The sequence below is a fragment of the Helobdella robusta genome (assembly GCF_000326865.2).
Source record: "Helobdella robusta unplaced genomic scaffold HELROscaffold_33, whole genome shotgun sequence".
NCBI lineage: Eukaryota > Metazoa > Annelida > Clitellata > Rhynchobdellida > Glossiphoniidae > Helobdella > Helobdella robusta.
In genome coordinates, this window is record NW_008704623.1 from 395,834 (window position 1) to 409,310 (window position 13,477).

Below are 13,477 nucleotides of genomic sequence, written 5' to 3' on the forward strand. Positions count from 1 at the left end.
ATTATTATTGTTATTGTTGTTATTATTATTCAGGCATTTGTCGTATTGATGCGAGTTGTAGAAGTGCTGGAAGATATTAGACAGGTAGGGGACGTTTATGCTGATGTTGAACTCGAGGACGGCCCTCTGGACAGCCCCCCTCAAGAGTTTGCCCTAAAAATAGTTCACCATTAGTTATAACCAATAATAATATGAATAATAATAATAATAAAAATAATAATATAAATAATAATATGAATATGAATAATAGTATGAATAATAATGTGAATAATAATAAGATCAATATAAAGAATGTATATAATAATAATAATAATAATAATAATAATAATAATAATAATAACAATAATAATAACAACAATAATAATAATAATAACAATAATAATAATAACAATAATAATAATAATAATAATAAAAATAATGATGATGATAATGATAATAATAATAATGATAATGATATTAAAGTTCCTTACCAAAAACCTGTCAAGATTATCGGCATCATCGTCAGCGATTCTTCCGATTGCATCATCATCATCATCGTCATCATCATCATCGTCATCGTCTTTACATTTTTGGATAACTATTCTACCCCTAAGACTATTATCATGGCCGTCATCATCATCACCAACTTCACCGTCGTCGAAGTTGAAAATTGCGTTGAGGTGAGATATAGGGCCCAGAGTTATTTTTAGCTGCATCTGCACGTGATGAATAAATTAGCATGATTTACACGTTTGCATAAATTAATAAAGTGAACGAACAAGATGAATGAACAAAACGAATGAACACACTCTAGATTAGAAAAGCGATAGAAATAAAAGCACTATGAAGAAATGGAAAGTTATACAAACAGACAAACAGACAAACAAACAAACAAACTAACTAACAAATAAACAAACAAACAAAAAATATCTAAAGGCGAGACTAATCGATGATTCACTTGAAGAAATTGAATTGTGGTTAATTCTCCATCTAAATAATTTTTCCATAGTCATGGTTTTACAGGAGTTGTTGTTCATGACTTGTTTTTTGGCTTGTTGTGGCTTAACTCTATCTACTATGTAACTGACTTTGGTAAAAGGCACGGCACGAGTGTACTGTATTGTACGGGTACACTGATGTCCTCTGCCCGTCAAACGCTGAGAAGTGTCGTCATTGACCTTTGAAACACTTGAAAGTTGCACACTATACGCATCTAACTAACATTCTCAAGTACCTCATAAACAACAAAAACAAAGTAAACAACAATTTCAAAAAAAAAACGACGATAAACACAACGTGCTACAATGGATAGGGCACCTTAACATCACACGCTAATACGATGGCGTAACTGTCAAGGTGCCTGGCATTTCTGTCGAAGGGACTGAACTCGAGTACAAAGAGATTCCTCCCTACCACATGCAAATTGTGCATATTGTCGAAAAATACAAGAGAAAATATCAAAAAATTAGTAGGCATCCATCTAAGTAGAAAAAACGCCAAAAACTGGATTTGAGTGTACCGAACCAAGGGTTAAAGTTGGCCTCAACATTGGCAATAATTATTCTAATGATGTGGCTAAAGTAAGAGCAATGTACAAACTAACACACACACACACACTCACACACACACGCAGACATACAAAATAAAAAATGTGTTAATATGCAAAGCAATTCAAATTATCCTGTAATTTGACAGCATGCGAGATACATACATAGGTATGCTCCAAAGTTTAAAATCTCGCACACACACGCACACACACACGCACACGCTTATATACTTTTGAAAAGTAGATCACTCGTCATTTATTTCATTCACTTTCAGTACTTTGCTAGACTGACAATAATAAATCAACCTAGATTAAAATATTTCTAAACAGTAATACAGGTGCAAACAAATCTCAGTCGAACGATACAAATCCGTCCTAGGAGCAAGTAAGTCACATTCTTCCTTCTATTTAGCATTCATCTTATTAATTTTGCGATTTCGACATCTTTTATTGATGAATATTGTGTAGTTATTATTGCTAACTAAAATTATATAAATTTATTTTTCGTGGCACAAACTCACAATTCAACGTGTAGCTGTGTGATTAGAAAATTTTGAAGCCTATAAGACACAAATTTTTACATTAATTACATAGAAACGGCACGTGTTTGCTAGTTAAATAATGAAGAATCAAAATTATTTCACTTGAAATCTTGCTTTTATTGAAATTTTTTTATGTAGCCCCAGCGTCAGAAAACTCTTTCCACGCATTTAAAAATAAACACAAATACGTTACACACGTACGTATCAAAAGAGCAGTAGTTTCTCCACTAATCCACACAACTTTTTGCATCCTAAAGAATTATTTTTGTGCAGGTTTCTGGATATGAGAATGATACATACGCAGCTAGGAAACTTCGCAGATATCCATGAAATGATAGGTGATCAAAAAAAGAATGTTATCTATATCCTATTTGATATCTTCCGAATCTAGATACTCACTCATTCAAATAAACAGCAGAGCCCGTAAGATACAAAAAGAAATTATGAAATATCAGAATGATATTTTTATCTGCATAATTTAGAGGGTATCTCTGATTGACGATACCTCGGATAAGTAATTGAGCGAACTTTTGAAAACATCAGAAAAATTGTAGCTAAATAATTAATAAATTGAAAAGAACATTGATTGAAATAAAAAAAAATAAACGGATGAACTATTAAATCCCACGACAGATGGCCACATCAGCAGTAGCAACAGCAGCAGCAGATTCACACAAGATGAAAGTCTTGATATGCATTGATGAGAGCCAATGGGCTGCCGCCGCTTTTGAATGTTAGTGCTACCGTCTGTCTGATTATATACGTCAGCATTTTTTTGAAAATGTTTTCTTGGTAATTGTTTCTTAATTTTAAGAGAAAAATGTTGTTTGGTAATTGTTTCTTAATTTCCAGAGACGAGTAATACCCCATCTCACCGACTGAGATTTTTGTAGATTTGTTATAAAAAAATTCTAGAGGCACCTTTACAATAATTACCTTACCTGACGATCAGGATAACTTTCGCTATTACGAACTGAATATTAAGAACCAATTAAGGATAGTTTAATTATTCTAACAAATATTTCGCAAATTATAACCAAATAGAAACATTTTAAATTCAATTTCCTTAACTAAACACTTTAGAATTGCTAATAGCTTGATGACACGCAGATCCGGCATATTTAAGATTCTTATGTAATGTTTTAAATTGCATTCAGTGTGACAGGATATATGGCTATAGTATATAGCCGAGCCCACAAGAATTAATTTTCTTTTTTTGCTCTCCCAATCATTCATGCTTTTTTGTTTTGTTTGATTGAATAAAAGTGATTTGATATATGATATGATACATAATATGATATATGGTATGATACATGATTAAACATAAGATAGCACAGCAGTGCAAAAAAATCAAGCGATTGATAAACCATCACATTCGTTGAATGAAGCGATCTTTAATATGGACAACTTAATTGCAGGATTTAAATGGATGTGCCCATCATATATACACGCTCCTGTGTGTCTGACTGTGTGTTTGTGTGTGTGTGTGTAACGCGGCGTGAGTCAGTGTTAAACATTTTAAAAAAAACTAAAATCATCAAGATGAAAATAAAAATTATCGCTCCTTTGAAAAAAAAACGAAAGAGTAATAACTTTTTATAAAAAACAAAAATAATAATATGAATAAAAATAATAATAATAATATAATAATAATAATAATAATAATTAATAATAATAATTTTATTACAATTTCGTTAATCAGTTTACTGCAACTCGTTACACAAGGATGGGCATGAGGTTGTTTGCTTCCACTGCATCCATCCACCTTTCTATCCAGGTGAACCAATTAATATTACGTGGACGCTTTGTGTGTGTGTGTCTGTGTGTGCGTGTGCGTACGCGTGTACGTGAGGCCTTTTTTGTAATTCTAATGTCGAACTTATTTCACTTTAAAAACTGACTTAATGACATGACCGATGTAAAAAGTTTTGTATAATAAGTCCAACAATAAATTTGTCTAATGCCTGTCTACCATATACGTTAATTTTATCGTAAACAACTACCATGTGAGGATGTATAACCATAAATCAATGCCATTTTGTTGTGTGGCGAAAAACGATAAGAAACTTTGAGAACATGCAAATCTTTATAGTTTGACAAATGTTTGTGTCATTTATATATAACTTAAGGAAGGCATTGCGATTTCGGTGTTATATACATTCTATTCTATACATTTATATCTTCCGAGCACGAGATCTCTGACTAAGTCCGGAAGATACAAAGTAAAAGAGGTAAAATATCGATCGCCACGCCAAACCACACCTCGCCACACCACACCACCAGGAGACGCCAGCAACGTCAACCCACACGTGTACCAGCTAGCAGCAAAAGAGGCCATTACAAAAGCTGAAGAGCTCGAGAAGAAGTATGCTCAGAAGATGAAAGAGAAGAAGGTGAGTCGCAATTGATGTTCTTTATTTTGGGATAATTTTCTCTGAGTTTTTTCAATTCATAATTTTTATTTGTTTGTTTTGTTCTTAGTTACACATTTTTTCATCCGTAAAAATTAATTTCATTAATTATCTTGAAGATTAAGTTAGATAGATGGTATGAAACTTAAAAGTTAAGCTAGATACATGGTATGAAACTTGAAAGTTAAGTTAGATACATGGTAAGTTAACGGTAAGAACTGAGACATAATATTTGAAAAATGATCCTTCCCCTGCCCACCTCATTAAGATGCCAGGGACGATAACAGCCCGACTGACGAACGAGCCCGGCTACGAGATAGTTAAGAAGGCAGAGGCCGACAAGATCGACCTCATCATCATCGGGACGAGGGGATTAGGAACCCTGAAACGAACCCTACTTGGAAGTGTCAGCCACTACGTCCTACACCATGCCCACTGCCCGGTTCTCGTCTGCAACCACAAACACGAGTGAAGTCGTCATCAATATTGCATACATTCCTACACGTACATACAAACATACATACATACATACATACATACATACATACATACATACATACATACATACATACATACATACATACAAAGTGTTAATCCATTTGTTACTTGATGTTTGACGGTTCAGTGTCACTCATCATGTTTTGGTTTTAACATACATACATATATACGTACATACACAGACATGATATATACAAGGAATACTTATATGTAGGTGTGTGCGTGTGTGTGTGTGTGTGTGTGTGTGTGCGTGACTATATACATATACACAAATGCAAATATAGAGTAAGTTATTCATTAAACCAATTAATTAATTAAACTATTATTATCATTTAAGATATTATTAGAGAAATCATTAAAAAATTATCTTATAAACTGAATTAAACTCTAAATTAGCTGATAATAACCTCAACATCAAGAATGACGACTCTGTAAAGCTGCTTTTTCACATTCAAATTTCTTTCGATAGTTGCCGTTTGAACTTTAAAAGCAATCTTTTTTGCCAGCAGATGAACTGTTATGACCTGAGATTAATTAATTAATTATAAATTAATTTTAATTGAATTATATATAATGAATAGAGAAAAATAAATAGGAATTTTATTTTCCATTAATTTATAATAGATACTAAGTGATTTGTAAAAGAAAATTTGTTCATTTTTGAATTATTTTAATAAATAATTTGTCTAAAATACTAGATCATAAAAGTGATTTATTGAATCAATTAAAGGTGAAATTGAGTAATATATTCTGGAAAAGTTTGAAAAAAAAAAGTTGACAAATATTTTAAAAAAAAGTCCCACCAAATTAGCCTCAATTTTTCTAACAGTTTTCAAACTGCATGCATTAATGTTGAGTGTGTCGGATATGTTCAAATCTTCAAGAAAGCAATTCTTCTCGGAATGTCTGGTCTTTGGTTGCAAATTTAAAATATGATAAATGTTTTAAATGAAAAATAAGTTAACACAATTCAAAATATCAAAAAAAGAGCGATTTTTAAAAGTAGCTAATCTAGGATTTAATAAATATTTGATTGGACTTGAATTGAGAATAAATAAATATATATGGAAAAAAACAGCCATTCCCACCAATTCTGTGTTGATATTTTGCTGAAAGCTTTGCACGAACTCATGCTCACAGCATCTGTTAAATGAGAATTCAGTCAACAAAATCTTTAATATTTCATTCAGAAGAGCTGTATTTTCGTCTGCAATTGTAAGATAAGACCTAATTTTCTTGTGAGAATCAATAACAATGGAAGATATCTTCCTAGAGAACTGTTTCACTTTCAATTTTATGTCAACATCATAATGTTTGATCAGTTTTAGGAGTAGGATGATGATGAGGGTAGAAAAAATTGACGAGTAGACAAACAGATCCAAGACGTCGATGTCTGATAAGGTTATATTTTCATACTTCATTTTGAGATTACGGAATGGGGTGGCTAAGTGTGAAGTCATTCTTTCCAGTAGAGTAGTGTTTGTGTCTGCCATGCTGGTGATGATCCATAGAGTGGAATGGAATGATGGATATTTTATTTTTAATTTCTTTTAATTATTTATTAATTTTTTTTAACTATTTATCTATTTTTAAATGTCAATTAACAATTGAATAACTATTCATAACATAATATGAATAAATGCATTATTCTTTTATAAATAAAAGCATTTATTTATAAAAGGTATTAAGTCTGTAATAAAAACATTTGAATAAAAAAATATAACATGATTACATTGCCATTCTTACTTGAATTAAATTTTAAAATGCATATGCACACACCTCTTCAAAATAGTAAAATTACATACATACATACATACATACATACATACATACATACATACATACATACATACATACATACATACATACATACATACATACATACATACATACATACATACATACATACATACATACATACATACATACATACATACATACATACATACATACATACATACATACATACATACATACATACATACATACATACATACATACATACATACATACATACATACATACATACATACATACATACATACATACATACATACATACATACATACATACATACATACATACATACATACATTTAAACATTTGTTAATGATGCTAAGATAAAGGAATCTGCGGATAAGGAGGGTTTTTTATACAGAGTAAGAGGTACGGTAGGAAAATGGAGAATAATAAAATTCCCCAAAAGATTGGTGCAATAAATAGTTTTTGTGAATTAAATATGAATAAGATTGATTTAACAGGCAGTCATATAAAGAAAGATGTTAATATTATTTTGGGTTTATTAAATATAAGATCAATTTTTTCAAAGTCTGATGTTGTTTACCAATTGATTCAAGAGGGATTGGACATTTTTGTTTTGGTTGAAACCTGGCACGGTTCATCAGATAATTTTTCAGTGAAGTTATCAATGCCACCAGGCTATAGATACGTAGATTTCCTTAGAGTAGATGATCCATTCCACGGAGGACTAATTATATTTTTTAGAATGCAATTTAAATACAAAACTATTGATCTTCCTAAATTTACTACGTTTGAAACTGTTGCTGTTAATTTTATAATAAATGGAATAAATTTTATTTTGTTGGCTTTTTATAGGCCAGGTTCAGCAAATGTGAACTCATTGTTTTTTGAAGAACTTTTTTGTTTGCTGGAAAATATAACTGTTTTAAATTCAAATATCCTGTTAGCAGGTGATTTTAACGTTCATGTGGAAAGACCAGATGATCGTCATGCCATCAATTTGATAGAAATTTTCGAAGCGTTTAATTTGAGGAACTTTGTAAATGAGCCAACTCATAGTCTTGGTGGCATACTTGATTTAATAGTTTGTTCACAGGATTTCCTTGTCACAAACATTAGAATTTTTCCCACTGACATTCATTCTGACCACAGTTTGATACATGCCGGACTACCACTGATGCGCAGATGTCCTAAAAAGGCTCGTAAATTGGTTAGATCTTGGAGACGTATAAATGAAGATGATCTGTTTATGTATGTCAAAAACTCGTTGTTATCGAAACCTTGCCAAAGTAATGATATTGATATTGAATTTGATAATTTAAACGAAGAACTTAAAAGGCTTGCAGACAAAATTGCACCTCTTCATATTGTTGAATATAGATGTGATGTTACTGCTCCATGGTATGATGAAGAATGCAAAATAGCTAAAAGGTATTGTCGCAAAATGGAACGAAAATATAGGCTTTGTATGCTATCTGTCTTACGATAATGTTTCCATAGATTCTTCTCAGTTCATGAAGTTTTTTGATGATAAAATTGAAAAAATCAGGCAAACTACTGATGTTGGTAATAGGCCAGTTTTTGATCAAATCAAGCTAGATAATGATTGTTTGTTGTCTGATTTTTTGATACTAACAGAAATTGATGTGAAAAAAATTATACTTGGTCTGCCATCAAAAACTTGTATATCAGATGCTTTTCCAACACATATCTTCAAGAAATATGTGGACCTGTTTATTGTTTTTCTTACAAGTTTTGTGAACTTAAGCCTAACGAGTGGCATTTTTCCTCGACTTTGTAAGCATGCGGTTGTTCTACCAGTCTTGAAAAAACCGCATTTAGATAAAAATGATATGGCAAATTATAGACCAATTTCGAACATCTGTTTCATGTCTAAGATTATTGAACGGATTGTGGCTACAGAACTTCTAACCCACTTGAATAAACGTAAATTGATGCCTGTATATCAATCTGGGTACCGACGTCACCACTCAACAGAAACTGCTTTGATGTATGTATTATCGGAATTGTTTGCTGCAATTGACAAACAGCATGTTGCTCTGGTAACGTTTTTAGATATGAGTGCAGCATTCGACTGTGTTGACCACCAGATACTTTTAGACAGACTGGTTTATGATTTCGGAATTTCTGGTACTGTGTTTAGATGGCTACGATCATATCTGATGGGAAGAACTCAACAAGCTCTTTTTAATGGTGTATTGTCTGATGTGGGCACAATGTCTTATGGGGTACCGCAAGGCTCGGTTCTGGGGCCGTTACTTTTTGTGCTATACACTGCAGAGCTTTTCGAAAATATTGATATTTTTGGTTTTAAGTACCATGCTTACGCAGATGATATTCAAATAGTAATTAGTGGTAATCCGGATACATTTCAGAGAAAGATAGACAAACTTGTTGAATGTCTGACCAGAGTCGATGAATGGATGTCAAACAACTGTCTCAAACTGAATCAACATAAATCGCAATTCCTTCCCATTGGCACTTGGCAACAAATGTCAAAACTCAGTATTGATTCAGTCATGATACAGAATGAGAGTATTACGTTTTGCAACAAGGCAGCAAATTTGGGTTGCATTCTTGATTCAGGTTTGATGATGAGTGATCATGTAAAGATGCTGACAAAATCGTGTTCCATACAGCTGCAGAGATTGAAAAAATACGTAAATCACTGGATCAGTCGACAACACAGGTTTTAATACATGCATTTGTGCATTCAAGACTGGATTACTGCAATGGTTTATTTTATGGATTGTCAAAAAAGTCTATTGCTTCCCTTCAGTCTATTCAGAATAGAGCAGCCAAACTTGTTGTAGGTAGTTCAAAATATGATCATGTTACGCCAATTTTAAATGACCTCCATTGGCTTACAGTCAGGAAAAGAATTGTATATAAACAGTGTGTTCTAATGTACAAAGCTATTCACGGTTTGCTCCCAGAATATTTAGTGAAAAAAATTAAAATTAAACCAGTAATGTCGAGTGGTATGAACCTGAGATCAGACAATGGCATTATATTGGTTGTTCCTGATACTCAGTTACAGAAAGCATCAAGAGACATTGCAGTTTCAGGACCGGTTGCATGGAACAGTCTTCCGAGATCGTTGAGAGCACTGGGGATGAAATTTGAAGCTTTTAAGAAGAATTTGAAAACTCATTTATTTTTGTTATAATTATTTCTGTTACATTTTTTAATGTTTGCATTGCCGACTCACTTATATTTCATTTGTTTTTTGATATTAGATAGCGCTTTTGAGAATTTTAACTTTTAATTGGCGCTTTATAAATTTTTCTTTAATAATAATAATAATAATACATACATGCATGCATGCATACATACATACATACATACATACAAACATACATACATACAGTATAGTATAGATAGGTCTAAATAATTATAAATTAGCAAATTGTTGTTAATTTACTACACACACACACACACACACATATATATATATTATATATATATATACGACACACACATATATATATATATGTACATATATATATATATATATATACACACACGTACACACAAACACAGTGAAGTCAACAAGCAGCAACACATGTTCAACTTTCTATATTCTATTCTATTATCTATCCAACCTAGTTCTCCTATCTACACCCATCTATGTACAATTCTACACAGTACAACACACCAATAGTTTTTTATGGTTCACTACGAACAAACGAGCCAGAAGATATTAACGTGATTTGGGGCAAAAAATAAATTGATCTAATCACAAAAAAATTATAGCTGCCATTTTAATAAATTATAAATAATCTTTTAAAAAAATCGCGAACTGGTAGCTACTTTGATTTTTTTCGTTTACAATTTAAAAGTGAAAACTTTTAAATCATAATGTATGTGACCATTGAAATGGAGGTAGGAATTAAAATATTTCAAATTATTATAAATGTTGCTTCAGTTAAGTGTATAACAAAAAAAACAATAAAAATAAAATTTTTAAATATTATATTTAAAATACAAACATAAAATATTGTGATTACAATACCAAAAATAAACAAATGAGGTAAACCTTAAAAACCCTTGCCATCTCCAATATTGCATATGTTTTTACTTTTAGTTTCATATCTTAATTGATTTTATTTGTTGTGTCGAGATCAGAGTTTTTAAAACTTAGTCAAATGTCTGATAAAAATGAAAAAACTGAAAACATTTGCGTTTTTAAAAATAGATTTTCAGGCAAAAAGCGAAATTTCAAAAGTAGAAATGCCAAAAAATCATCAGAAGGTTTACGTTCTGTTTTATTTACCTTTTAAATTTAATTTATAAAATTTATAATTTTAAAATTTTATATAATCAAAATTAATTTAATTAATTAAAATGTTAAATAATTATTAAAATATAAACTTTCTCACTTTTATGACGGGGCAGAAGGCAGTAGTGACGATCAGCAGCCAGCCTCTTGCGTTGTCAGGCTGGATAAGAAATCCAATTCATTGAATCCACTTGTCCAAAATGTTGGATATATTTTATTTATGATTATCTACTTGCTTGTTCTTTTTTTTTACATTTGTTTGTCTGTCTGTCGGTTTGTTTGTCTCTTTGTTGGATTTTTGTATCGTTTTAGTAGCTATTAGTTATTATAAATATAAAGTTTACATTTCATATTTCAAATGAAATGTATTTAAAAACTTAAATTCAAAATTTGTTGTAGACTTTTGGCTTTGGTAAACTTTCACAATGCAGACGATGTTTTACCTTGCTTAACAAGACATCACCTCATATCCAAACATGACGATTAATATATCGTGACATTAGTGATAAATTATTAAACCGGTTTTTTGTTTCAGTTTTATTAGTAAGATTGCGGTCATATTTTATTTATAATACGTAAAATTTTTCAATATAATATAATAATTATCTTTCTAATGGAAAATAACTCAAATTAAAATTGTTTTAAATCTCTCTTTTTTCTCTCTCCTTCTATCAGTCAAAAAAGCCCAAAGTGAGAAGAAAATCTAGCAGTGGAGATGATGATGAAAAAGAAGAGGATGGTGATAATCACAACAGGCTCTTTGTAAACTATAAATCAAAGGCAGATACAAATGTACGGGTTTGTTTGCTGTCTCTAGAAATTTCTAGACACTTCTGGATCTTTCATTAAAAAGAAATAAAGCTATTGCAATTATATTTTAAATCGTACATCTGATTTGTTGTAACATTTGTACTGTATCAAATGTTATGTTATGTCATGCTATATTAATGTTATATTAACGTTATACCAGTGCCATATTAGTATTAATTATTTCAGTATATTATATTATATTATAATAATATAATATTATAATAATAATATTAAATTTTATGGTCATATAATCTGATCTTATCAAACATCGTGCTATAATGCAAACATTTGTGATAGTATTTATTATGAAATAATTATAAGTATAGTATTAGTTATTATTATAAATAATAATATTATTATAATTATAAATACTAATTAAATTATTTATTAATTATTAAATATTAAATTAATTAAAGGCCGAGAAGGATGACCAAGGAGCTACGAGGACCTATGACCTGGACACAGAACTAAATAAAGATGCCCAGGCCGTATTTGAAAGGGCACTGATCATTAACAAGGTCATGACCTTTATTATTATTATTATTAGTAGTAGTAGTAATACATACACACACGCACACACACACACACACACACACACAAACCAAACAAACACACACATTCACATACATACACACACAAACACACACGCTTTCACATGCATACACATTCAAAAAAACACACACACATTCACACAGACACATACACACAAACTTTCACAGGAACTTAAAGGCAAAGAGGATGACAAGATATACAGAGGTGTGAATAATTACGCTCAGTACATCGAGAAAAGAGATACGGCCGCCGGAAACGCCGCCTCCGGGATGGTTAGGTAATCAGGAATGATTGTGTTTGGCTGGTCAAGTAGCTGGAGTGTGTTTTGATTGGCTGGTTGGGTAATTAGGGATGATTTTGATTGGCTTGTCAAGTAGCTGTGGTGGATTTTGATTGGCTGGTTGGGTAATTAGGTAGGACTGCGATTGGCAGTGGAGGTATTTGATTGGCTTGTAAGGTAGTTGTGGTTGGTTTTGATTGGCTGCTAGATAGTTAGAAGTTAGTTTTTGTATCATTTCTCTACAAAGCAAATATAATTTCGATATAATTTCGATCAATGATGATATATGATCATCACTGTCGTCATCACAATCTCGTCACATCACAATCATTATTCGTCTGACGTCACCATTACGTCATCATTGCGTCACAACAGGCGGGGACCAATCAGAGCACCGGCTCACTTGAGGGCGACGGTCCGATGGGACTACCAGCCTGATATCTGCAAGGATTACAAGGAAACCGGATACTGTGGATTCGGAGGTGGGCGGAGTTTTATTTGAGTAGCATGCTTTTTGATTGGTTGGTTGCGTGGCGTGGTTTTTGATTGGTTGGTAATGTGTCTTTTGATTGGTTGGTTTTTTTTAAAGTATTTTCCGTTTGATTAGTTAGTGATTGGTCAGTTTACCAGATGGCTCGAATGAATTATTCAATGAATTAAAAGTGTCTCACTGAACGGTTGATCAGAGCAAGTTTCATTGTTTGAATGGAATCAAAGCATTTAAATGCAGGGAAACAAATTCACGTACACATGCCCACTCACATACACTCACACACAGACTACATGCTCACTCAC

General features: G+C 31.7%; 2 protein-coding genes across 2 annotated transcripts in view; both read left to right on the forward strand.

Moving 5' to 3' along the window:
* The first annotated feature begins 1,795 nt into the window (after positions 1-1,795).
* HELRODRAFT_192415 (hypothetical protein) lies at positions 1,796-6,051 on the forward strand. The gene is made up of 6 exons (XM_009022708.1): positions 1,796-1,910; positions 2,701-2,800; positions 3,770-3,844; positions 4,351-4,460; positions 4,747-5,042; positions 5,151-6,051. The coding sequence occupies exons 2-5, from the start codon at positions 2,701-2,703 to the stop codon at positions 4,948-4,950; spliced, it is 489 nt and encodes a 162-aa protein (XP_009020956.1). The 5' UTR covers positions 1,796-1,910; the 3' UTR covers positions 4,951-5,042; positions 5,151-6,051.
* A 4,807-nt stretch (positions 6,052-10,858) lies between these two features.
* The window catches only part of HELRODRAFT_185736 (hypothetical protein), a 7,403-nt gene continuing 4,784 nt past the window's right edge, over positions 10,859-13,477 (forward strand). Inside the window, exons 1-6 of the mRNA XM_009022709.1 lie at positions 10,859-11,012; positions 11,157-11,242; positions 11,716-11,832; positions 12,267-12,368; positions 12,570-12,679; positions 13,058-13,164. Coding sequence (XP_009020957.1) covers positions 10,907-11,012; positions 11,157-11,242; positions 11,716-11,832; positions 12,267-12,368; positions 12,570-12,679; positions 13,058-13,164 — 628 coding nt within the window. The 5' untranslated portion in view covers positions 10,859-10,906. The remainder of the gene's footprint in view (positions 11,013-11,156; positions 11,243-11,715; positions 11,833-12,266; positions 12,369-12,569; positions 12,680-13,057; positions 13,165-13,477) is intronic.